The 26205-nt window shown below is 47.8% G+C and overlaps 2 protein-coding genes across 3 annotated transcripts; both read right to left on the bottom strand.

The window, feature by feature from the left end:
• Nucleotides 1–569: 569 nt before the first annotated feature.
• UNC119 (unc-119 lipid binding chaperone) lies at nucleotides 570–21202 on the bottom strand. Of its 2 annotated transcripts, none has more exons than XM_074922688.1 (5): nucleotides 21024–21202; nucleotides 10459–10572; nucleotides 9428–9566; nucleotides 7403–7575; nucleotides 570–6543 (listed from the first exon to the last, which is right to left on the bottom strand). In XM_074922688.1, the coding sequence occupies exons 1-5, from the start codon at nucleotides 21151–21153 to the stop codon at nucleotides 6431–6433; spliced, it is 669 nt and encodes a 222-aa protein (XP_074778789.1). In that variant the 5' UTR covers nucleotides 21154–21202; the 3' UTR covers nucleotides 570–6430. The 2 variants fall into 2 exon arrangements, with proteins under 2 accessions (XP_074778789.1, XP_074778790.1); XM_074922689.1 differs by having other exon boundaries at nucleotides 9428–9530; nucleotides 21024–21200.
• A 603-nt stretch (nucleotides 21203–21805) lies between these two features.
• PIGS (phosphatidylinositol glycan anchor biosynthesis class S) lies at nucleotides 21806–26105 on the bottom strand. The gene is made up of 12 exons (XM_074922687.1): nucleotides 26046–26105; nucleotides 25808–25947; nucleotides 25625–25736; nucleotides 25043–25132; nucleotides 24812–24903; nucleotides 24459–24657; nucleotides 23988–24130; nucleotides 23771–23885; nucleotides 23361–23506; nucleotides 23136–23236; nucleotides 22555–22765; nucleotides 21806–22394 (listed from the first exon to the last, which is right to left on the bottom strand). The coding sequence occupies exons 1-12, from the start codon at nucleotides 26080–26082 to the stop codon at nucleotides 22119–22121; spliced, it is 1662 nt and encodes a 553-aa protein (XP_074778788.1). The 5' UTR covers nucleotides 26083–26105; the 3' UTR covers nucleotides 21806–22118.
• Nucleotides 26106–26205: the final 100 nt, after the last annotated feature.

Here is a 26205-nt window from a genome sequence, read left to right as displayed (position 1 = left end):
AGTAGGTAGGGTGTTCTGCTTCACAGAGAAATACAGAGATGTTCTCAGGATTCTTTTTTTTTTTTACTAAAATATCAAAAACATCAAGATGGAATTACCCCAATACAACTCACTTCAGTCCGAGCAGATGTTTCCGTTTCAGTCAATCTGGCAGAGATGGCAATTGCAGGTGTCACATTCATTTCAAAAACTGATTCTCCATCATGCAGCCAGCAGATTTTTCAAAAGCACAGCCTGGTGGGTAACTACATCTGTGGAACTCCGAAGTTCTGTTCATGTGCTTTGAAAATAATTTGTTTTCAAGGATGCCCCAAGATATTTGCACCACTCAGAAAGCTGAATCCCGCTGAAACAATTTTGATGTAATCATTTTAGTCACGGAACTACGCAAACCACCAGAGTTTTTACACGTGCATTGCTCAGTCTCACAATCATCAGAAAGTGAAGCTAGTTACATAAATTTGCACAAAACTGGAGATCAAATATCAATGGAAGGCATCCGAAATGAAAATCTAAATGGTTTTCATGTGCTTATATAAATATTTAAATAAAATAGACAATCACCCTCATTTCTAGGATCAATAATTTATTTAATTTTTTTTTTACATTTTGCAATTTGTTACAGGAGAAGAAACACTTGCTAATGAAAGTGAAATGTTTTTAACCATTTTCCGAGGTAATGGGAAAAGTTAAGCATATTCCCTAGTATGCACATTTATGACTACGCTGCCAATATTAATAGTTTTAAGCAAGTGTACTCCCTATTCAACCCTTTATAAATTAATTTTAATACTCTCCTTCTCCTACAGGAAGACTAAATTGTAGCATCTAATTTTCTTTATCCTGAAGTCTCAACCTTTGCTCTTGCCACTTATCTATCTGCAAACAAGTCAAGCAGACTAGTTGCTGAAGCCAAAGCCGCAGAAGTGGAATCAGTGCCAAGGCTCCTTCTCCTCCCGGCAACCTACTTGGTGTCCAACTGTCCCAAAAGGAAACAAAAGACTCCCAGTTTTCTGAAAACCAGATTCTCTGCATGACAGTGCATTGCGTTGCCACTAAATGGGCCACAGTGGATGTTCTTATAGGAAACAAATCAGGTAACTAACAAGATACAAAGAATTATAAATGAACTTGGTAAAAATGTCTCTAACATTTTCCCAATGGTTTATTAACTAGAATCCTACTTTCCTTCCACAAAAAATATATATTTTTTTATAAATACATTTTAATACAGACAATTCTGATTCTATGCAAAAAAAAAAAAAAGTCAATGTCACATTCAAACAGGTTTTCTCAGTGTAGCAGTAAGATACAAGCACACATCACAGTAGGCATTAACACAGTGGTTCTAGGGAGGCAGTTAACTACAGCTTGTGAACAGAGACACAAACACACAACTCACCCCTTAGTTAGACTGCTCTCTGATTTAGAAAACAACTCAGCTGCAACTTGAGGCCTAGAGCATCCCACTCTTCAAATCTATTTCCATGTTTAGAAAGTGATATGAACTGCCAATGAGACTTAATATCTGAGTAACAGTGAATCGTTTGTATAAACTTAGGTAGTGCTTATGCTGGGGGTATAGAAGAGAACTGCTAACAGAAGCTACCAGCTCTCTCAAACTCAAGAGAAAAAGCATTTACCCTCATCTTGGCCTTAAAGCTCTTGGTTCCAGTTAGCTGAAATTCACTCCTCCTCCTCCTGTCTTTGTCCCTCTCCCTCATTTTTTCCCAAATATAACTTTTACCACTAAAGTCAACACAAGTAAACGTGTCTGGCTTTTGTGCAATACATACAGTTCTAGTTGCTCTTCCCCACCCTATAAGGGATAGCAATAATCTCTATAGTTTCATTCCTAACCAGATCTAATTAAAATTCAGCTGTCAAGCATATTTTTTCAGGTTATGAATACATAACAGAACATTTTTATAATACTTAAATCCAAGAGTCGGATATTAGAATCTTCTTACCTTAAATAGTCCCCAAACAATCTTTGCATGAATAAGAGCTCCCTTCAGTTTTTGTCATGAAGACTGAAATTTAGGTTTTGTGGGTCAACACATAGCACTGTTTCTCAATATACTTTTAACAGTCTGTATGCTCAAAATGAAGGAATTTGAAACTCAGTAGCCTGCCATGTTTCACACACAGCCACTGCTTTGACACTCTACACAAGTTTTTGAAATGAAACTCAAATGGAGGACAGAGGTGGCAAATACAGCTCTCTTACTGACCTGCTCAAAAATAAGACAGAGAGATTATGAGTAAGAACTAAACCCCAGCACATTGCTTTCAAACCTGAAGAGACTTTCTACATTGAAAAAGAAAAAAAAAAAAAAAAAGAATAAAAAAATCTTCTGAGTCAGGAAGAGTGGATTATTCAGTTATTTCATAAATGTCACTACATAAAGCATACATTCACAGAAACAATTCTGGCTTTTGCCACTGATCTGAGAACAAAGTTTCTAGATTTTAAATCATACTTATACTTGATGTGTTAATTTAAAAACTAAACCGTTCTCTTTCTGCCACTAAAGTCTGTGAATTATTAGACCATGAAGCATGGCAGTTAACCACAAATGTATTACTGTTGCTTTCTTTAAAAAACCTGGAATTTTAAAGGAATCCAAGACTGAATAAGCAAAAAAATGCATGTCTCAGAACAATTATGTCAATATTAGCACTCACAGAGACTTAGTTTCTTTTTCCAAGCATAATTCACCCTGCAAAGTACACATATAATCCTGTCTTCTGACAAGAAACAGCTAGTCATTATTAGCAGATAATTTTGGTTAGATTTTCGGTATTTTCTTTCACTTTCAGAAGGTTAGATCCCAAAGTTCCAGACTGACTCTTTAACACAGAGCTGTAGTGCTACTTAAAATATTTCTTTTAATTATTACGTTTTAAACCAAAGAAAAAATACAAGAATTATTTTTCCAGAGCAAATATTTGGTGATTTTGTAGATGAATTGCCAAAGCAAACTCTATAATGATTAATATTAAAATACAAAATATTAACTAGTCAAAGAGACTAACAAATTATTCTGTGAACAATGCTATTAAAATTTGATTTTCAACCGGTTTATAATAAGAATCAGCTGCCAATTTAAGGAGAAAAAAAAATGCAGGTTTCATGTTACAACTGACCTGAGAGCTCTTGGCTCCCTTTCAGACGAAAGTGGAAGTTCTTCATTGCTGCACAAAGTGTGGTCTTTAACATTAAATTCTGCACATAGTTTTAATGCAAAACAAGGACAGAAGGTTGGAATTGGAACTGCAACTGTACTGCAGGAGTTTCTGAAGACGGACTTCTAGTGCTGTTTATTTGCATCGATATAATGTCTCGTGTCAACACAACACATTAGACTACTGCATAAACAGGTAGAAAAGGAAAGGAACCTCTCCCCTGGACAGCAAATCCCACGCGTTTGTAAATGTTGTGCATGTAGATGACCTTAAAGAGATGCAAACAACCTGTTTCCAAGTGAAACAGAGAGGTAACACTGATAACTGTTGCAGTGGAATACAGAAAAAAGCACCTTCGTTACACTTCCCACTGAAACTTTTGCTCTTTACCTTGGGTTAAGAAGCAGAACTTGTTATTTGTAGCAAACTGAAAAGTTAAAATAGGTTGAAATTTATTTTATTGAAAGGTCCAATACTTGTTTCTGTTTTAAATTATTCCTAATAATAGAAGACAACAAATTCACTAAATAAAATACCTCCTATATGATTCACACTAAATTTTCTGTTAGCCTGAAATTATTACCCATAGAATCTCAATTATCAGAACAGCTAGCAGAATTCAGGAGATCAGAGACAGATAGTTCACCCCCTGAGATTTAACCTCAAACCTACCATAAAAGTGTCAGAAAGTCCATTCAACAACATCCTGCCCTGTTGGGAACAAGGTAGCTTTCTCTAGGTTCTTTGTGACAGGGGTATGTCTACCACTCAAGTTTTCATTGATTACATTAAAATTTTTATGGAATTACTTCCGGTGTTGAAGTTCAAAATCTTAGAAGGAGGTAGCATAAAAAAAGGAGCAGAACATGACTATTTCAGATGAGTAGACAACGATATGCTAGACAGAAAGACTCAGTATCATAACCCAAAAGTCTGCACCAAAGTGCTCTCACCAAAATATTTTTGAAACTTTGAAGCATCCATCTGTTTGAAATGTATGACTGGCAATTCTGGGCAAGCACCATTGCTAGAAATCTTTTAAAAATCTTATGCACAGAAGTGATTATTATGAACAGCAGGTGAGAGTTTAAACATACCCCCAAAAAACCCTGTATAGGGTGCTAGTTATAAACACACACACACACTCTCTTCTATCTTCAAATCAGTATAATTTCTCCTTCAAGAGCTGGAACAAAATTCATAAATACTTGAACCTGCAAAATGTCACTGAGTATATAGTTTAACAGCGCTGATGAAAAAAAAAAAAAAAAGAAGGGGGGGGGGGAAGTCCTAGACATTTTGAAACTATTTTCACCTTTAGTAATTATTGTGCTATAAAACTTAATGATCAGTAGCACAACACGTTGTACAAATAATGAGGAAATTCTCTGTAACTCTCAAACAGACAGGTCAGCCGTAGGCTAAACGTGTGATTTAATACACTAGAGACAAAAAAATAAGTGATAAATACAAGTCTCATTGTGATAAAAATTACTACCAGAGACTAGTTGTGTAAAATCAGCGAACTTTATGTACTTTCTTAGCTATCACTCTGAATTAAAAAATCTGTGCTGTAACCTAACCTTGCTGCATTTTCTTTAGAAAACTGAATCCTTTTTTCAGAAGTAAAGCAAGCCAAGCCAAACACAAATGGTAACACATTTAATAGTGATCACAACCCCAATGAGAGCACAAAAACCTCCCTGTTCTTAGGCAGATGGCTACATTTGGAACCATTTGTAGTTCTGTTTGACTTTAGGCTGTGACTAGAAAGATGTCAACTACAACTGGAAATGGTATTTTATAAAAATTATTACAATCACACCTATCTGAGGCTAACATATAATGTTCCACTTAAACTCACAGAACTAGACATGGAGACATCAAGTATTTATAGAAATATCTACAGACTGCAACTGCCTTTTTTTTTTTTTTTTTAAAGTATCAGTGAACTGACCTTTAGAGTAAGGGTTTCATGACAACAGGCTACCCCACACAGCCTCCTCAGGTTTTGTTTTGCATACACGAGTTTACCCTTTTGATGTTGGTATGTCTCTGCACTTCTCTCTTTCCAAGAAGCACACGCTGAGAAACTTGGGCAAAATTGGTCTTAAACTTCTGACAGTGTGAAGACAGTGCTCTTGCTAAATTTTTGCTGTGCCTTAAAGTCCTACATTATTAGACTTATTGTCTCTCCTGCATTAATATCCAATGAGAAACATTTTTAACAAAGGGAAACACTGTCATAACATTCTTCAAATTCAGATACAAATGGAAAATTGGAAATCCCACACTCTCCAACTGCCCTAGAGAAATTAAAAGCATTGCTCTAACAAGCAGTGCTGAAGCCCTTATCTTAGTATTGAGCAGAGATGAAAGAAAATAGACATTGAAAACATATAGCATGAATAGGCTGAAATGTTAGCTATGTAAATATGTTAAATAATGCTAAAATCCTTCCATTTTTCCTGATTATTCTGCAATCAGTTTGCAAAAACTGAAATGAATGGAAAACACTTATGGAGGTTCACAGACCCTCGATGCTATTTTGCCTTCATCTGAAATGTAAAAGGACAGTACCCAATTAAAAACTGCTCTGTCATCGAACTACTGGTCTTCATTGTGAGTTTCAGTGTTTCCAAGATTAAACAGGTTATTACATAGAAGGAACAAAACTAAAGGATGAGATGCTTATTTCCAGAACTAATCTGAAGATGAAACTTGCTGTTGTAAGATGTTATGTTTGACATTTTCAGCTGGATGTGCAAGTTAAATTGGCCATACCTTTGAAGCATTCAAACGAGAAACAAAAAAAACCAAAACTCTGCATTTGCATCCATCCACTCACGTGGTTTCTCAGATTACATTCTTTGAGAAAGTAAACATGTCCTGAAAAGATACTTGAGGGCAAGAACACAAATCCTCAGAATTAGGGCAAAATCTCCCAGGTCCCACAAGGCCATTTTCAAAGCAGACACTTAAAGAACTTAGGGAAGTGGTATCCAAAGATCATTTAGCATTGTAGAACCGCTTAAAGGTCTGAAGAATTGGGTCTGCTTCAAAGCTCAGAAAAGGTGAGACTGGCAAATTTAGTCATGAAACTCCTACTGTGGCAAAGAGTCCTTGGTTTGTGGATCCTTGTCCAGTTGACATTGTAGGCAACGGAACTGAAGGTGTTGGTATCCCTGACGACTTCGATAGGAAAGGGAAGGCCAGCGCAGGTTGGCTGTCCATCCTGTGCTCAAGGTCCTCCACTGTATGAATAATCTGCCTTATTGTGCATCACGAGCTTGTTGTCCACAAAGTAGAAACTGTCCGACTGTGTCTCGTATGGATGAAGGATCATCTCTCGAACTGCAGGGGGAAAAAAGGAAAAAAAAAAAATAATCGTGTTACACAGAAGCCCTACCGAGGCAAGGCTCTGCCCTGGGTTTCAGTTATATTTAATAGAATTGCTCAAAGAGCAGCAAACTCTCAAGTGAATAAAATAAAACAGGAACCCACCCAAACCATTCATTGACAGTATCTTTTAAAGAATTCAAACGTCATTGAAATATGTTAAGGCACCATACAAAGTGTAAGTGCTCTACCTAACCTCAGAACAATATCACACTACAGCCTGGGGTTTGGGTTGAGTTTTTTTTGTTTTAAAAAAAGTGATAAAACAGCAAACTCAAATTTGTTCTGGTGTGACAATAAGTAAGCAGCAGTACATTGCTATTTTCCACAGACTGCAATATTAGTGCTGACACACATGATTAGGTGTTGCCAAGAATATAAGACCACGCAGATTTAGTACTCATGCTACTGCATCTTGGGAGAGAGGAGAGAAAATAAAAGTTACGTTCATACTAAAACTAAAACCTCTCAAGTTATCAATACAGCACATCAAACAGAACATAGCATTTAAGTCACCCGTTTACTGGACATCTTTTTAATTCTAGTTTTCTGGATGGTTTATAGCACCATTATCTTTTTTTCTCCCTGACACTGAAGCTTCCCTTTACGAATTAAAAAAAAAAAAAAAAAAAAGTCTCATGAGTGATTAGATACATGCTACTAGAAAATAAAATCTGTATTAACACTGATACAAAACTACCCGGAAATACTCTACCCTACCCACTTTCTACAGACAGCTTTTAAGAAAGGGTTTCCTCAAAACACCTTAGATTAACATCACTATGTGGTAACGCGGTAATTAAAGAGAGCTTACTGAGATCCTCAGAGAGCTGTGGGAATTCATAGATGTGCTCACAAGTATTTTTACTGCTGGGGATACAGAACCCAAATTCAAAATCAAAACTCTTGAGCAATTGGTCCCGGAAATAGTGCCTCTCAATCATGCGGAAGTTATTAATGGGTTTGTCTCCTACTGTGAACTCCACCCTGAAAAAGAAGGATAAGATTGAAATGAGCTTTCTTCCTTAAGTAAAATTTTTACCCATCACCCATTTCTGAAAGGTAGAAGAGAGCTCTTCTAAAAAAAAGCCAAAAACATAAATCAATGGTACTAACCAAATTATTGTTCCCTCTTTTTCTTAAAGCATGCTACGGGAACACAATATAACATTACAAATAATAGATTATACAATATTTTGATTCTTTTTACTAAAAAAAAAAAAGAGACACGTGAGACAATTTTACAATCTCAAACTCATCTTCAGTGAAGGAAAGATCCCTCCAACTCTACTGGATAGGCACTTCACGAGATCACTCGCTAGAAACTCCTTATTGCTTTAAGGTTTTATATGAGTTATTTTGATTCTTCTGGAGGGTATTAAAAAAAAAAAAAAAAAGCCAGAAAAGCCAGATCTACAGAAAATGGTCTTTCTTCTGTTCCTGCTTTGTAAGTAGTAAAGGGGGACAAGTTTCAGCCAGCACTATATTCAAGTTTATCTTACTATGAACCATGACCTCTTGGAGAAATATAGGTATTAGTTACACATGAAACACTATGAGTAAGCCAGGAAGTCACTGTTACTGCTTTGGCACAAATCAAAAGTTGGGTATTTACCATTTTAATCAAATAGTGGCCAAAGAGGTGATAATTGATGCATAACTAACTTTTCTTCCAAAACCAAATCTAAATGGTGCACATCTAAGATTAGCAGGAAGTGGTAATGTGCAGCCTTGCTCTAAATAAATTCTCTAACAACAAGTCTTAATTCTTTTGCATCGCATCCAAATGCTGAATTTTAATCAAGCTCTTGACATTTTTTTTTATTTTTTTTTATCAAGGCTACTGTACATCAGTTCTTGTGAAATAAACATTTGCTGCTGACAGGATCTATCAGACTGCACTCCAACATTAAATCCAAACTGCTGTTTTCTATATACCTGAAACAAATATTTGTGCTGGAAACTAACTGATGCTCAATTATAGTATTATGGACTTAATGATATAATAGCAACGGGCATAAAGCTCTTGATTAGATCTACTAATTTAAACTTAAGTGAATGTAAAGAAAAACAAAAATAAAGAACCTGCCATGCCAGTATCCACCCAATATCCTTCTAAAATCTCCAGTAAGGACAAAGAAGCCCACCTGTCTGCTCTTTGGAGGGCCAGGAGAGGAAATACAAGCCAAAAATTGCATCTCCCCATGCACACCATTTAAATGCAGATAAATCTGTAGTTAATAGTAAGTTAGTAGTAATAGCATAGTTAGTAGTAATTACTACTAAGTTTTACTAAAGAAAAAATACACTCTGTCGCAGTAACAATAACTTTGGCCTAAAGCTTTACAGAAAAATACCTTAGGTGTCACATTTTGGTGTGGTTTACTGACAGATGCAAGCAGTACTACCAGGCACAAAGATCATTCTAGTACTTAAAGTGACAAACATTACTTCACCATTTCACATCCGTCTATGGATTAATGGTTTTGGGGGAATGCAACGTGGAAGGCTGCAGACACACCTTCCAAAACTGGCAGAGCCTCTGACAAACAAACTATAACAAGCAGAAAAGACCTGTAATATCTGTGTGGTCTGTCCACCTTATTTTGCCCCTTTTAGCATTAATGTCTTCAACCCCACGCTTATTCCTGTGGTAAATAAACAAGCTAAAGGGATGGAGATAGCGAGGCATCCAGCAAAGATGGTTGGAGATCCTCACGATAACAAAAGATCCCTATTAAATCAACTTCCTGACAGGATCAACAAGGAAGAGCCATTTTTCATTAAATTTCAGTGGTTTCCTGTACTAGAAAAAAGTAGCACAGGAGAAATTACTTACGTGGCTCCCACTTGCCGGAGTCTAAGAAAAGCTGGGGTAAACTGATAGCGTACAAACCGTCCAGCATTGGGGTCAATGTCCTTCCTGTCATTGTGTTCACGTTCTGGAAAAGCGCAAAGCAAAGCTCCGTCACAGTCGTCTGAGAAACAGAAACTCAGTGAAAATACTTGCAGTTGTACGTTGCTGAGTCATACAAGCCAGGAAACTATTCTGAGAAAGCCTGATGATGTGCTTACCCTCCTCCTCTCCTCTCTAAGGCATCCATTACCGGTCACTTGGAGACGGGGAACTGCAAGATGGTCCTTTGGTTTGGTACATGTCTTACCTTCTGAAGTGACTTATTGCTCCTACCTCTGATTCAGGATTGCAGCGTGACTCTGAACAAGCCATTTCACCTTAGCATGTCTGGTTTGCTATCTATCAGCTACAGAAAACTTCCTCTCAGCTGCAGGGAGGTGAGGAAGATTTAAAAAAGAGTCCTTGATCAGGAAAATACTAGCTGCCCTGGGTTTTTATTACCACTGGCAACACGTAACACTTTGATGGTTACAAGTACCACCTAAAAATTATGGAGGGAGGAAAAAAAAAAAAAATAATCAAGTTTTCACTTTGTCTAATTTGCACAACTGACTAAATTTCTTCCTTCTGGAAATACCATTTTCCTGACACCTGAGTGAAAGATGTTAGACTAACAGTTCAACTACGTACAGGGGGACTCTAGCTGATGAACAGCCAAGAAACAAACACACGGTGACCTCCTCCTCTGCTTCCATTTACAACGTCCATCTGTCCTTTCTCATCACAGATGGCAATCGTAAGAATAGAGCAGCAACGAGTTCTGTTTACTGTGTTGGTGCAAAGGGACACCTGAATAATATTTGTGCTGCAGGCTGGGACTCTGGCCCTCTCGCAGTTGAGAGCATCTCCTATTTTTGAGAAATCAGTTGAGTAAAAGGAGTGGGAAACAGCAAGAGGAAGCAGACACTAGCATTTGTTTGTTCATTAAAACAGAATTTTGTGTGTGCACTCACCTGAAGCTGCTGGTTTGGTGATTTCAAACAAAACTGTGCCAGATTCCATGTCCCGGATTTTGAACCTGGTGAAGTCTATCTTGTAAACATTTTCCTCTGGAGTGCACAAATAATCTGCAGAGGAAAGCAAATTTAAATGAAGTCTGCTCAGAATTACCGGGTGTTTCTGGCTGTTCTTTGGAGGTCACCACAAGCAGTGAGAGCAGCCCAAGTGCATCTCCACTACCACCCTGGTTTTAATCCAAAACTGGTGTCTATGAAGACAGTCCCAGCTCCGAATGCTGACACCACCCTGCTCAGACAGGACAGGAAAAAGGTTTCGACCCCCGCCCCAGCACTCAGAGGTCACCACCTTTTTCCAACCCTGTGCCAGCATCTTCTGCATCCATTTCCCCTCAAGGTATTGAGAATAGTCAGCACCTCCATCAAATCCCAGCCTTTTCAGTGTAAGAGGCTTTGCCCGCTTTAAAAACTGCCCTCTGGCAGAATGCAAGCGCTAAGCAGCTTTGTGAGCACTAAGCCGGCTGCACTTAACTGGAACAGGAGTGTCCTCCCCTGTGCCACCACCCCTATCTCCAGCCCTCTGCAGACAAAGGATGGCCTCTTCTCCCCACCCATGCTCGTCCCACGCAAGGACTTTTTTCCCCTCAGCACCAAAAATGGTGCTGAAGCCTTTCCCTGGATTAGGAAAACAGTCTGGGAACAGAGCCCTTCCCTGCTTCCACCAGGGTTGGCATCTTTGGGAGAAAGTCCTTGTTTCAGCCTTGATGTGCCCCAAGACAGGTCCCTGGCCTGGGCATCAACCTCCTCTCTCGGGAAGGAGCAGCAGTGCTTCATTTTCACCACACAATATAAGCACAGACTGAAAGCAGCTCCCATAACTTACTTTAACCTGACAAATCTAAATAAATGTTGTATGTATACAAGCCAGGTTAGCTTCTGAGAACTTATGCATCTGCATGGTGTAGGAGACCTGTTGTGGAGGTTCTGAGGTGAAAGTAATACTTTAACATTTTAATTCTAAGCCTTTTCTCAGCTACTAATTTCTGCTGTTAGTCTGGGTTAATCACTTGTTTCTGCCTGCTTTCCTATTTCTAAAATTCAAATACATGCATCCACCTCAGGCTTATTCCCTGACTACACAAAGTCACAGTGTACTCGGAGATCATACCTGCCCGTTACAGCAGTAACTCAGCGCCAGTATAACAGATCAGGTTGGGGGTTTGGTTTCACGGGCAGCGGTTAGCACATCCCATAGATAAGGAGTTAAGAAAAGATTGCTGTGGTGTAGTAAGAAACCATCCCAAATGCCACACGTTGCAACTACCATGTTGTACATGTTGTACGAGGAGCGGCTGAGGGAACTGGGGGGGTTTAGTCTGGAGAAGAGGAGGCTGAGGGGAGACCTCCTGGCCCTCTGCAATTCCCTGAAAGGAGGGTGCAGAGAGGGGGGGTGAGTCTCTTTAATCAAGTAATAAGCGATAGGACAAGAGATAGCGGCCTCAAGTTGAGCCAGGGAAGGTTTAGACTAGATATTAGGAAGGATTTCTTTGCAGAAGGGGCTGTTGGGCGTTGGAATGGGCTGCCCAGGGCATGGGGGGGAGTCCCCATCCCTGCAGGGGTTTAAGAGTCAGGTCGACTTAGTGCTGAGGGATCTGGTGTAGTTGGGAATTGCTAATGTTGGGTTGATGGTTGGACTGGATGATCTTCAAGGTCTTTTCCAACCAAGATAATTCTGTGATTTTGTGATACCAGGCAGCAAGGCCTTAGTGTTGGGATCTGTAATTACAGAAATCAGGTCCCTCTGCAGTGAGAGATAAAGCTAGTTGTAGTCAGCCCTGGGAAAGATTGCTCCTAGGCGCTGCTGAGCATGAACTGCACATCTAGCACCTGTACTTTCCTAGGAGCCTCTTATTCTGTGCAAATCTCCTTAACTTGGAGGATTGTCCAAGTGCTCACTGGTACAAGGAACAGACGTGTTAAACGTGCTCTCTGGACACTCTTACTGCTCTCCCTCATCACCACTACCATATGGTGAATGCTCAAAGGAATGGGCTTTAAGAGAGAGGACTGTGTTTGAAGCATCTCTGGCATTTGGCAGGGAGGTTTCGCTTTCCTATCAACACAGCACAAAGGAAAACTAACACCAGCACCTACACTATCAAGAAGAACAAGATAAAAGCTCGACCTTTTTACTACCACAAGAAAATGCAAGCCTAGTGTTAGACAAAATAGCCTAAGAACCACACAAAATATTATTCCTAACAATAGCCAAGGAAACGGGACAGAAGTTTCAATTGACCCCTTGCCTTTAGCACCCACATTTAGCAATCCTCAGGTAGATGTCCTGCAATTACACGATAATTTTAGGTTCTAACACATGAGCCAACCCAAATTCTTAACCCACCCCACAACTTCCCGACTCCGAGCAGCCGCACGCAAAACACAAATTGACAGAAGCAGGAGCAGCTTCCCACAGTCTCCCTCGGCCCACAGCCACGCTTGGACCAGCTGCTCTCCTCAAAGGCAAGGGGTTAGACCAGAACGGGCTGGTGGTCGCCTGGGAGCCCGGGACACCTTCCCTAGAACACGCAGGCAAAGTCTGAAGCCGTTTGTCTCCAAGTTAATTATTAAGTGTTTTTCCTCCTGCAAAATTCCTGCCCATCCAGCACCATGGCAACAGCTTTATCCCCCTCCTTGGCAGCAGCGTTGCTGCAGTAACAGTGTCCATGACTCATCTGGAGGAGAGAAGAGCCAAGTAGAGCCACCGAAGAGGAGTAAACCCCAGGCAGAATCCCCACTAGGCTCCTGTTCATTGATGTTTGCACGCCTGCACTCTATTTTCCAACTCCTTTTGCAGTGAAAATATTTTATACCCTTTTTTTAAGAAAAAAATAAAAATCAACACACCTGTATCTAACTAGATGACATCTGGGAAGATTAGCTGCCAGAGTATAGCAATCAAGTGTTTTTACCTCCTCTGACAGTGCCCAGTCTCCTAGCAGGGGAAAAAAAAAAAAAAAAAAAAAAAGCACACATATATATATATATTCCTCTCAGTCTGCATTAAATTTGCCTGCTGCAATTCCTGTTCAAAAATCAAAGTAGCCACATGCTGGTTTTTTCCCTACACGTAACAGAAGCCCGCAGCTACACTGGAAGGTCTTACTGGGAATGGGCTGCTGGCAATTGGCAGATACTTCTGCTTAGCTGAGCACTGTCAGATTTGCTAATCTCATCCCATACATACTTATTTTTAAATCACTGTAGGGCCCAGTTGCCCACACTTCTGTGACGCACTTAAATGTATCATCTGCTTTCATTATCCTAATTCACCGTCACCACAATTTGGAGAACGGAGGCAGCATCCATGTCTATTTTAGTTAGAGATAAGGCAGCTCAAACTTCCATCGAGTGAAATGGATTATTTACAAGAGAGGTAGGTTTGGTCTCTCAGGACAGAACCTTTTCCCATTTCTTCCACTTCCCCTGAAGCAGGTTGTGTTGTTTCTCCATTAATACCATGATTATTTGGTTATCTCCCTGAACAAGCTTTCAGTGCTCACTTGATTCAGGGTTGACAGAGACCACACTCTGAACAAAAGATGGACACATCTCTTAGGAAAAAACAGAGGTGGACCATCTTTGTTAGGAAACCCAACAGACTGGCTTTTGTCCTCAAGTACCCACACTAAGTAGCGCAAAAACAGGTCACAAGAGAGGAGCATTTCCTCCTCCTTCCTAAAGCCCAGTGAACTGCCACATCCCAGACCTCCATACCCAAACTCTTCCCGAAAAGAGTTCACCAACTGAGGTGAACTTGTTCTCAAAACAAAGAGCAATTTCTTGCAACTTGCCCAAGCCTGGTATTAGCAGCACTTCTCACTCACACATCGCTATTCCTGCTGGTGCCTCTGCAGCTTTTCCCAGAATCTCTGTAACTCCCCACTACTAGAGATATTTTCTATCTTAAGATCTACCATAGTTTTGAAGAATTTGGAAGCACAACTAGCAACATTGTGGTGGTCTCAGGAAGCAGCAGAAGTGATGGACTTCCTAAGCCAGACACGATGTATCACTTCATGAACTCTCCTATTTCCTTTGCATGAAAAAATTATTCCAAAATATACCCCAAACAGCAATCTGTAGCAAGGCATTCATTAACAGGTCTCCAGCTTCGTTATCAGAAACTGTGGATGCTCAGTCTGTGTTTACAGTTCTGAGGTGGTACCTCCGCTGTCTGATCAAAGAAGAGACAGTTCTCATCCAGGAAACCTTCCTCCCCTCCCCAAAACAACCAAGATTGCAAAAGAAACCTGCAAAACAGCCTAGACAAGACAGCAGGCACTGCCTATTCTTCAGTGGTACACTGTGAACCCTGGTGCATGTTTCCAGCCATGTATTTTAGCAAGCTGGTGCTACAAAGGAACACAAAAGGTGCGGGATAATACAGTGCTAGATAATACAGAAAGCAAGCTAATGAAGGCACTTTCTCCTCCTGTCCTCTTCCTGTTATTTCAGTTATCCGATGGATGAGATTAGGTGTTTGATCCTCGTCAGAGAAAGCTAAAAGTTGATCCTGTACTTTCAGATTTCCTTTGCAACCACTCCACCAGGCACATTTTATCAAGAGGTGTTCATGGGCAATAGGGTTAGCGCTCCTTGTGCTCCTTTCAGGATCCCTTCTCTGCAACCAGGAGGAAGCATGTGTCCCCTCTCACAGACATTACAGATATTTCTGCAGTGCTCATCAAAGCATCTAAGCTCAGATCAGGCAGCTCCTATTTTAAGGCTTTAATAGCCCACAGAGGAAAACAGAGTGTACCTGGGGTAAGAACAGACTCAAAATCTGGTCATGAAAATGGATGCAAATCAGGAGGATCCTGTACAAGAAACTGATGCAACAGCAGTGATTTGTAATAGGGACACCTCTCCCCAACACAAACAATAACAAGAATCTGGGGAATGAGAAGGCTCCTATAGCTATGCAGGCCTATTTCTTAACAGGCATTAGCCAACAAGGTCAGAAGCTATTTTGAAGACAACTCCCAAGATATAAACCAGGTATAAAGCAAAGACAACTGCAGATGAATTGCTGGGGGCTGGAGATTAGGAGATTATCAGATTGAAGAGTCTCAGGAGGAAGCAAGCAAAAATAGCACGAACCCGTGAAGATGCAGAGCAGTGACGCAGGACGGAGTGCGAGACCTCGAGGGGAAGGCAGGGCAAGTTTCAAGCAGTACTGATACGCCTGCTTAGACAACCGGAGTTCAGTTTCAGAAAAAAACTAAACCGTTTCACCTGCCCTCTGCCTCAGCAGTTCAAGTCCTGTAAAGAGAGAGGCAGAGAAACAAGCCAAGCCAGCCAAGATCCACCCCAGCTCTAAAGCCACAGGTTTAGGATAAGCAAAGATAGTGGGGGTAAATGGGGAGGGAGGCACCTGCAGCCCCCCCTGCCTAGCTCAGTAATTAGGCTGCTCTGAACGCCCCTGAGGAAAAAAATCTCACACCAGGAGAGTCTGAGGGGAGTTTATCTGCAGCGGCACATTTACTGACCAACACTGTGAATGAAGCAGAGGGACCCATCCCAGCAGGCTCTGAGCTGCCCACAGCCCGTATAATGTACCCACCCGGCAGCGTGCCGTGCCACACCAGGCACCGAGTCCTATTGCACGGCTCATCACTCTCTGCTTTTTGTGGCAGCCTGCTCATCTTTCTTTTTTTTTTTTTTTATTTGTTTCTTTTTTTAGCTAGAGCTTTCCAGACTTCACCCTCTCGCAATTAATTTGATCACAGCCCTCCAGACCTTGTTAAGGAAGGATGGAGCTGCTCTTCCCCCATCCCCAAGCATCCAACCACTCTTTCCTGCCCCCTTGTTCATGCTGGTAGCACTCAAAGTCTGAAAACCATAACAAAATCAGCTCACTTTTCTCTTACACAGGGCTAAATCAAAGCAATCAGGCCCTGCCCAAACCCCCAGGCTGCCTCCCCCAGCGTATGCCACAGCTTTCCTCTTACCTTTGCCATTTCCACCAGGGATGGCCCAAACTCATAACACTGGCAGAAGGAGGAACCCACTCATCTGCCAGCCCGGCACCCTGTGTTACACACGCACCATGTGTGCTGCCCCTGGGAATCTTAACAGCCCATATTGTACTGCGAGACTACGAAAAAAACCCCTTCAGCTCCACAACACTTGGAGTTGCGCATTATCGCAAAGCCTTGAAAAGGTTCATAATGTACGTGGTGCTGCCGAGGAAAGGGAGGCACAGTGAGAGCAGCTTGACACCGCTCTAGGATATCGCTCTGCGACAAGAAATCAGCATATCAAAATGCTTTTACACATCACAGCCCTGGACAACTCAGAACAGCGATTCATTAACCTCACAAACACCCCCAGCTAAGCAGAGCTCCTAATAAAATAAGTTTACCCCAATTAATTGGGGAAGGAAAGGAAAGTCACGGTCCAGGACCGGGTTTGAAGATTGATTCGTGCACATCAGCTTCCCATCAACGCTACAGGGAAACTGGTATGAAAGTCATCCATGAAGGGTCTGTCCTGGCCGACCCGGCGAGGCAGCCTCTACCAAGCTGACCCTTAGCTAAAGCTGCTATGAGAAGTCTCAGATAAATCTTAAATGACAGCTTGAGGAAGAGATTAGGTTCAGAAATGATTAAGTGTGGGTTCCTTATTTTTAGGTTTGGGTTTTGTATTTATTTCCAAGTACGTAATAAATTATTTAACACTTTGGTTTGCTAAAATAAAATAAGACTTAGAATAAATCTTAAAACATAAACTTTAAGCTAGTATTCCAGACAAGCTGTACAGGTGCCTGAAGCTGTGATAAGCGGGGCAGTCTCGGAGGCTGAAGCTTGCCTTTCGTTACACATCTGTTTGAAGCCTGGTACTATTGCACACTGCCAAAAGGGGGTGGCATTACGGGGGCTGTAATATCATCTTTCTGCTGACCACTGATGACTCTAACCCCAAAGATGGAGGAAGAAATTAAAGCTCTGCTTGAATTAACCCTGCCCTGCAGTTAACGTTTGAGCAGCACAGCGTGACCCTGCAAAGCTGCGAGATGCAGCACGGTCAGAGACACGAGGGACAGTGCCATGGACGACAGGCCCCAACTCCTCAGCTGGCTTCAAAAGGCAGGACATGGCATTTGCAGACACCCACATCCCAATAACTGCAGACAGACTCCTCCAATCTTCTGGCTGCTTCGGTAATTAATCGCAATTTGAACTGAGATCTGACCCATGCCTTTGCTAATCCTAAATTAATCAGGTTTTTCCTCTTTTTGTAACTGCAGTTGTGTGAGCAAGTAACAAATCTTGCTAATTGCGAAGAAAATGGTTCATTCGCCTTACACTAATCCGGCTGGAACAGCGCCAGAGCCAGCCCAGCCAAAAGGCCCAGATACTCCAGGGCAGCACCCCTGATCCATCAGGCTGGACCCCAGCATGCCTGGAAATGTTATGGCCCTGAAGCTGCTGGAGGATTTAACATTGAAAGGACGCAGCATATGCAGGACAGTTTGCACGACTCCCCCTTTAAGCTTATTAGAAGCACATTAAGAGCAGAGGCCAGCTGGCTCTTCTAGCTGGTTACAGACAGGGTTTCTCCGGCTTAGCAGTAAGCGTGCTTTGCCACAGAGCCACATCCGGCATCTCCACCCTCCCAGCCTGAGACATTTAACATTTGGTCATTTATCAGCTGTACCTATTGAAAGAAGAAAGCCCAGCTGTGCTTTCTGATGCAAAAGCATCAAACAGCAGAGCAGGGCTAACAGCCTGCCTGGTCAACAGGTAGCAACCACAAGCAGCAGTTTGGCTCCCCGAGACCCAGCTCTTCCAGGGCTGATGGGTGAGATTTGCCCAGTGTATCAGGAAGCACCGAGGAGCTCTGCAGCAAGCAGAGCAAGCGTAAGATGGCAAACCCTGGCTCCAAAAGAGCATCTGCAAGATGAGCACACCCCAGGCACGTGCAGGGCTGCAAGGGCCCTGCCAGGTGTGAGGATGGTGCCCCACTGCCAAGGCAGCCGTGCTATGGAGTCCCTTTTGTAACTGGATCCACACTGTACTCCATGCAGGGGCTGGGATTCTGCCTCTTGCTGCACAAACTGAAAGGCCATTCAGAAACACACAGGCTACTCGTGGTTCAAGCATCTCTAAAACACACGTTCCTGCAGTACCAAGCCCTCCTCTAACATGGTTTATCCTGGGGCATTGTTTGCTGAAGCAGTATTAAAACATGTCCAGACCACCCCGGTCCCTGGGCAGCACACAGCTTAACCACAGTCCCTCGACAGTGTGAGCTACTGTGTTACTGGCCCACAAGCTTGGGTAAAGATGAATTATGCTGCATCTGGAACAACAAAGGCCATCAGGACACCAGGACATTTCTGCTGCAACCCCACCACCAATTCACCCTTCAACTTCCAACTGTCTGGAGCACCACAACTTTGGGCATCAAAGCCAGAATTGCTGAAATAGGGCATCGTGTCTGCCCCGACTCAGCATCTCCAAGGGAGAGGTTGGGGCTGGGGTAGCCATGAACTTCTCTCCCACAGTCTGGTTCTTTCTCCTCCCTGCAGCACCCTCCACTCGAAGCAGAAAACTGGAACGGTTTCACGTTGGTATTTTTGGCAGTCTGTTTTTAAGAGCCTGCTGTGATGCATGGAAATGAGTAAAGGCCACAGAATGCCCCAAATAATCATTACATGTTAAGATCAGAAAAATATTATTGTATCTTTCCTCTCTGTGTTAAACACACCAGGTGAAAAACTGAGCTTGAGAAGGAATGCTGCAAAATATTCCTGGGTAATAAGATACAATATGCATGGACATATTGTGTACCTGTACCCAGCAGGACAGACAAGCACTTCCCATGGGAAGACATTATCCATGGCTCATTGCAGTGCCTGGTTCTTGCTTGGCATGACCCATCTACACCCCCTGCACTACCCCTGTACCAGCAAGTCTGCTAGCAGGAGGGGAGAAAAATAATTTCATGCATTTCACATCTTCCCTGTGCTCCAGAGAGCAATGCCCCATGGTTGGAAGAGGCAGACAACAACCAGCTCTGCTCCCAGCCTGGCTCTGAAGCCAGGGTGACCAGCTCAGCCCTCCCTGCACCCTGGGAACTCAGGTGCTTACCAAGAGCCACACACCACCTGCAGTGGCCAGAGCAATGCCACGCGAGGTCTGCACAGCACGGGAGCGAGGGTGCGGGGTGGCCACGTGCCTGCAGCCCCTCCAGACAGCACCGCCGAGGGCAGGGACACGCCGGCTACCATAAAGCAAGCACGATGGCGTGCACGGCCATCGCTCGGATTCACCACCGAACTGCTGCTCCTCCGAGCACGCTGGCAGCATGCTCCAGTGCCTGCTGCACGGCTCTGCCTGCAGGCAGGGGATGGCTGGGCCTGGGCAGTGAATCACGCTGCTGCAGCCCAGCAGAGCATCTCAGCTGGGAGAAGGGGACCCAAGAACCCCACAGCATCAGCAGCCCCTTTTCCAGAGGAGCCTCCATAACCCCCTTCCTGAGGGCTAACACTGAGTCCCCGTAGGGTTTTTCTCCTGCCCTTCCACCCTGCTCGCCACACACCAGCCCCCGTGGGCCGCCTGCACGCACCGATACTCACAGCCGCATCCTTCCTCTCCAGGGCTCGTCATGCCGCACAGCCCTGGCCTGCGCCACGAAACCTGCTCCAACGCCACATCGCAAAGCGCTCCAAGGCAAAGAGGAGCACGGCCGGACCCCAGGCCAGCCCCCCTTCCTCCCTGACAGAAGTCTTCTCACCCTGCCCAACCTGCTGCCCGCAGAGAGACCGACCCAAAGGTCCCAGGATTTGCCAAAAGGCCTTTTGGGGGGCAGCAGGGCAGAGCACCCCTGGGCACTGCTGAAGCCAGGCTGGCACATGCCTTCTCCCAGCCCGGCGTGCTGCAACCACGACAGGTCCAAGGCAGCCGCCGCCGCCTGGTCCCAGCCGAGCGGCTCTGCCAAGCGCAACAAACCCTCCTGCCAGCTCCCGCGCCCGCCATCCCCTCAGGATGCTCTCCAGACCAGCAGCGCTGGGGAAGTGGAAACTGGGGGGCTGCAGGATGGAGATGCAGTAAAGCCCCCCACCCCCATGCACGGATCCAGCCTGCCCCCCCCAGCCCCACCGCTGTGGGCACAGGTTTAGGGGCTCAGCCTGGCCCAGCCCTGCGTGCAGGGGCGCAGACACAGCAGAGGGGTGATGGGGAGACCACCGACCTTCGACCCCGGGGGGGATGGGGGGAGGCTACATCCCCAGCCCTGAGCCTCAGAGGGTCTGGGCATGCCCTGGGGGAGGGTATCCCCCAGTCCTGAGGTGACACCCAGACCCCTGGGGTGCCACGTCCCCGGGGCAGCCCCTGTCCCCCGCAGTACTGCAGCCCCACTCCTTGTCCCCCGGGGGGGGGGGACGGCTCCCCCTACCCCCCCCAAAGCGTTTATCCCCTTCGCCAGCCCCCAGGGGGACGCGATGCCCATCTCCCCTGCACCCCCGGGTCGCGGCCCCCTCCGCCGGCACACACCGCTGGTGACCCGCTGCAGCCCCAGCACGTCGTCGGGCCCGATGAGCGCTTTGCGGCCCAGCTCCTCCTCCGTCCTCGCCGCCGCCGCCGCCGCCCCGGTCCCGGCCCCGCTGCTCTTCTTCACCTTCATGGCCCCGCCGCCGCCGCCGCTGCCGGTGTGAGCGGCCCCGGCCCCGCTGCGCGCCGCCGCCGGCCCCGCCGCACCGGGAGGGGCATCCCCGCCCCGCGGCCCGCCCCCCGCCCGGCCCCGCACCGGGGAGGCGGGGGCACGGCCCCGCGGGCTGCTCCGAGGGGCTCAGGCCAAACCCCTTCACGGGAGGAGAAGGTACTTCCCCCGCCAGATCCCCACAGCATGGGGGGCAGAACCCAGGAGCCTCCGGGCAAGCAGCCCCCTCCCAAAAAACCGCGTGTGCTGAGGGGAGAAACCCCACACCTACCCCTGAGAACACACCCAGAATGGGGGGGGGCCATAACCACCTCCCCAGAGCCTACAGTGAAGGGAGCTGGACCCCAGTAAGATGTGACTGCCCCCCCAGGAGGCTCTGCCCCAATACCCATCAATAAGAACACCCCCCCCCCTCATTATGAGCCACCCACCCCCAACAGCTGAGCCCCGTAACATCCCCCACAAAGGGCTTTGGGCTAAATGCCTGTAAGACAAGAGCCAGGCCCCAAAAAAGTAATAAGGGGGTGCAGGGGGAGGCAAGCTGGGCCAGGGGAAGGTAGGGCAACGGGCACCCAGGCAGAGGGCTAACAGCAGAGCAGGAGAGGAGGGTCACACACTGCCCGCACAAGCGGGATTTTTTCTTTATTTATAGAGCAGCTTGTTCTGAACACAGTGCAGGGCCAGGGGGTGCACAGAGGGAGCCCCCTCCCTCCTCTCTGATATCTGGCTCAGGACCCAGATCGAGAGCATCTCCCACCCCTCAGAGCAGCCTTTCTTCCCACTCCTGCATCTTGGCCCAAGCTGACCCATGCCAAGCTGCCAGGCCTGGCCCTGACACTGTTCTGAGGCCCTTTCTTGGGCCATGGGTCCGTGACAACACCCCCCAGGGGGTGGAGACAGCCCCAAGGCAGGACACCATTGTGAGGGGCTCAGTCCATCTTGGTGGGCTCCTTCTTACGCTGCCTGGTCTCCCGGACGATCTTGGCCAAGGAAAGGAGAATAGGGACGGCCATGGGCAGGAAGAGTGGGATGTAGATGGCAAATTTCTGGTCATCGGGGAAGTAGAGGAGATGGAGGAGGGATGGGTCAAAGAAGGCCCTCTCCGAGGAGGTGACCGCCTCCTTGCTGGCCTGGAAAGCTGAGTGCAGATGGCCCGTGGCCAGCTTGGCCATGGCGCTCTGCGCCGAGGCTACCGCTCGGTACACCTGTGTGGGAACAACACCAACAGTCAGTCCCTGTCCAGGGAGAAACACAGGAACCACCCTGGGGGCCTCACTCGCAGCACCACCCCAGAGCTCATGATCCGCACAGGGACAGCAACACATGGCCCCCTCCGATCCCCATCGTAGGGTGCCCCAGCCCTACCTCAGAGGCAACATCATCTTTGATGACAATGTTCCCGATCTTGTCCAGGAGCTGGGCCAGCGAGGTCAAGGTGGTGGACACGGTGGCAATGTTCTCCACAGTGTGAGCCCACAGCAGCCGGTCCAGCTCCCAGTGGGCCAGGCCCTCACTCCCTGGGCTCTCCAGCAGGAATTCAGGGGGAAGCTCTTCCCGAGATAACCCAAAGAGTAACCTGGGAGTAGAGCGGAAGGTGCCAGCCCACATCACAAGCCTGCAGTACCACATGCACTCCCTGCTCTCCCATTCCCCTGGTGCATTCAGTCTTGGCAGGGCTCAACCCACACCTGACAGCCTCCTGCACAAGGGGCAGGACAAGACAAACCTCCCGCCTCAGAAGATGGGAGATACAACAGCACCCCTGGCCAGAGAGTAGTGCTGGCCAGTGGTCAGCATCTCCAAGGCCACAAAAAGCCACCCTCAGCCTCCCAGAGCCCACAGAAGAGCAAACAAGCTGCATAGGTACAACCTGCTCTGACCCCACCAATTTCCACATGTGCCAGGAGAGCACACAGAGGCCCAGGAAGCAAAGAACACATCCTCACCGGAGCTGGGCCAGGAAAACTTCCATTACCCGCACCATGTCCACATCCACGTGCAGCGGGAGGGAGGCCTGGGGGGAAGCAGGGGCTTCAACGTTGTAAACCTGCAGGACAGCATGTCAGCGAGGCACAGCCAGAGCCATGGAGCTGGCAGGGCCACCAGCACTTACTGGGGATGGGGAGACACCGTCTTGTCTGAGCACTGCCAGCACTGCCACAGCCCCGTACCATGATGCCACCCCAGCGGGGGCTGTGAAAGGCGTTGGTGCTCACTGGGGCTCCATCCTTGTCCTGGATGTAGAGAGGGGAGTGGGAGCGCTCTGGCACATACAGCAGGAAGTTCAGCACAGGGTAGAGCGAGGCAGCGCTGGAGCCTGCAGTGGGACAGAGTCAAAGAGCTCCCCTGGCTGATAGAGACAGCGCCGCCCTGGGACAGAGCACAGCTTGCCTCCTCCTTCCACAGCAAGCCCTGAGCAGAACTGCCAGCCTGGCAGGTCTCCATCACCCTCACTCCCATCCAGGGCCGGCAGGGCACAGTGCTGCAGGGAGGGAAGGGGCACAGGCCATAGGCACAGCTGTCCCCCCTCCCTCAGCAGAACCCAGCCCTGTGAGAGCCAGGTGAGGAGCTCAGTGCTCACCCAGCCGGGCCTCCACAGGGTTGATGACATGCGGGAGGCTGTGAGCGCTCAGGAGGAAGCTGGAGGACTCCTTGTCAAAGCGTGGTGTCACTCCTAGGACAGCATAGTACAGGATCTGCAGGCACACGACAAAGACGCTGCTGGCAGAGAAGAGCGTCCCGGGACACCTGGCAAGGCCCAGGGCTGGGCTCTGCCTATCGCCTCTCCCAGCCCTCACCTGCGAGTCAACAGAGAAGTTGGCCACCAGGCTCAGTTTGTCCAAGACGGGCTGCACGTAGCGGTTCACGGCATCCTCGATGTCCCAGTCCACGGCATGGGACTTGGGGTCGGGGTTCAGGAGGCTGAAGGTGATCTCGTACCCTGTCGAGGGCCCACAGCCTGTGAGGCACTGCCATGGCCACTGCTGTGGTCGGGCATGTGGCCCATGACAGAGCTCCCGAAAGCGGCAGGACCTGACCCCCTCCTCCCTGGCCCTCCCTGACACGGGGTTATGCACCAGTGCCCCAATACACAGCAATCCCAGCACAGATCCTGGCCTAGAGCAACTCCAAGAGCAAAGGGAAGACCCCAGGGCTTGTTACCCCAGAAGATATCCAAGATGTTACAAGTACAGCAGGAACAGGATCTCTCCCCAGAGTCAGAGGGCTTTCCCCAGGCCAGGAAACAGGGCCAGGGCACACATCCGTACCCAGACTGGATTTCAAGTGCCGCCGGGCGTCAGGGCTGAGCTGGCCATCGGGCACACGGTCCGAGAGGGCAGCGGCGATGGAGCTGGCCGTGAAGGACATCACCTGCGTCAGCTGCCGGAGGCGGGTGCGGAGGGCAGCCAGGCCCCCCCCAGCCCTCACCAGGGCACCGCGGTGCTTCCCCACGTAGACGCTGATGCCCTGGGGAAGGGGCAGGGGTGAGGGCCAGGAGCAGGGCTGGCTCCCACCAACACACCAGAGAACCTGCGACAGCCTAGGGATGGATTCCTCCCCCCAGGGCACCTTTGAGGGGTGAAGTACACAGAGGCTGGCACCACAGGGTGCTGCTCCCTACCTGAGGCAGCAGAGATGAGGTTTCGGGGACCACATACATGGTCAGAGCACCCAACGAGGCATCCTGCAGCGGGCGCAGAGCAGCATCAGCCTCTGGGGAAGGTGGAGGCATTAGCAGGGTTGGGAATTTCACTCCAATCCCCAACCCGCCCTGAGACACAAGAAATCTGAGTTCTCTGCTCAACCAGCCTCAGAAAGAGGAGGCTGCTCCCCCACGGAGTTATCCCAGTACCTTGTGCGGTAGCTGCGTCTAGCGCTGCCTCCTCCTGAGCCGTGGTGCTGCGATAGACCATCTCGTAGCGGGAAGTGATGCTGGTTCTCACTGCCGGGGAACAAAGCTTAAGTGAACCCACTAATCCCAGCCCCCACAACCTTTGGAGGAGCCAGGTGCTGAGGCACAAGGGACAGCCCCGGGGTAGCACATGCCACAAGGTCATTTGGGCACCTCAGCTGCGTGACCCACTGCGGTACGTGGCCTCAGCTGGGCCGCGCTGGTAGGCAGGACAGCCCCATGCCACCCAGGGCGCATCCCCCACCCTCCGAGGGCCGCCGTCACCCCGATCTCTAGGGAGGGAACCTGGGGTCTCTTCCCTGCAGCACCCTGTGGGGACCTCGCTGTCCCCGCTGCTCCGCTGCGCTGCCAGCTCCGGACAGGGTGATGCTGGCGAACGCAGCTCTGGGGTGCAGGGAGCTCCGGGGTGATGGCCGGTGCCAACCTCCCGAGGAGAGAAGCCGCCCAGGGACCCCGCCCAGGGACGGACAAGGCCACCCAAAAGGGACAGAAGGGGCAGGGACAGCCGGAGGGGTCTCTTACAGTTCACGGAAATGTCCATCTCCTGCACGTCCCTGAACGGCAGCGGCTTCGGCAGGTCCCCGGGCACCGACCCGGGGGCGAAGACCACGGCGACGGGCACCACCAGCTGGAACTGAGCAGAGGCGTCAGGCCGGGCCGCCGCGCCCCCGGCCCCGCTGCCCGCGGCCCCCTCCCGGCGCTCACCGGCAGCTGGCCCAGCCCGTCAATGTCCGCGTAGGGCAGGGCGGCGCGGTAGGTCTCGGTCGTCCTCCACCACAGCGGCAGCCCCAGCACCACGGCGATGGCGGCGAAGGACAGGGCGGCCCGCCGGCCCCGCGCCCGCTCTGCGGGGACAGCGCTCAGCACCGGGCACGGGGCGGGGACCGGCCGCCCAGGGGCGGGGGCCGGGGGCCAGCGAGCGACCCCCGGGCACCGCCGGTACCTGCTTCATCCGCCGCTATCGCCGCCGCTGCCGCCATCTTCACTTCCCGTCCCAGCCGAGGGGGCGGGGCCTGTCCCCAGCCCAGCCACTCAGAGCTCCCAGTCCTCAGGACAACCAATAGGCGTGGAGTGAGCAGCGCGGCGGCGCGGAGCGGCGGGCA

Source organism: Athene noctua, chromosome 19 (assembly GCF_965140245.1).
Source record: "Athene noctua chromosome 19, bAthNoc1.hap1.1, whole genome shotgun sequence".
In the NCBI taxonomy this organism is placed as follows: Eukaryota; Metazoa; Chordata; class Aves; order Strigiformes; family Strigidae; genus Athene; species Athene noctua.
Note: the sequence above shows the minus strand (reverse complement) of the source record. Positions and strands in the feature narration are given on the sequence as shown.

What these genes read in the sequence shown, in the direction of transcription:
- UNC119 (XM_074922688.1), bottom strand. Translation starts at nt 21,153, where the DNA reads ATGAAGGTGAAGAAGAGCAGCGGGGCCGGGACCGGGGCGGCGGCGGCG. An exon ending in CTCCGGCAAGTGGGAGCCAC is followed by an intron (nt 7,576 to 9,427) that starts GTAAGTAATTTC and finishes CTTCTTTTTCAG; the next exon opens with GGTGGAGTTCACAGTAGGAG. An exon ending in ACAGCTCTCTGAGGATCTCA is followed by an intron (nt 6,544 to 7,402) that starts GTAAGCTCTCTT and finishes TTCCCCCTGCAG; the next exon opens with TTCGAGAGATGATCCTTCAT.
- PIGS (XM_074922687.1), bottom strand. Translation starts at nt 26,082, where the DNA reads ATGGCGGCAGCGGCGGCGATAGCGGCGGATGAAGCAG. An exon ending in ACTTCTCTGTTGACTCGCAG is followed by an intron (nt 23,886 to 23,987) that starts GTGAGGGCTGGG and finishes GTGTGCCTGCAG; the next exon opens with ATCCTGTACTATGCTGTCCT. An exon ending in CCCTGTGGAGGCCCGGCTGG is followed by an intron (nt 23,507 to 23,770) that starts GTGAGCACTGAG and finishes GTCCCACTGCAG; the next exon opens with GCTCCAGCGCTGCCTCGCTC.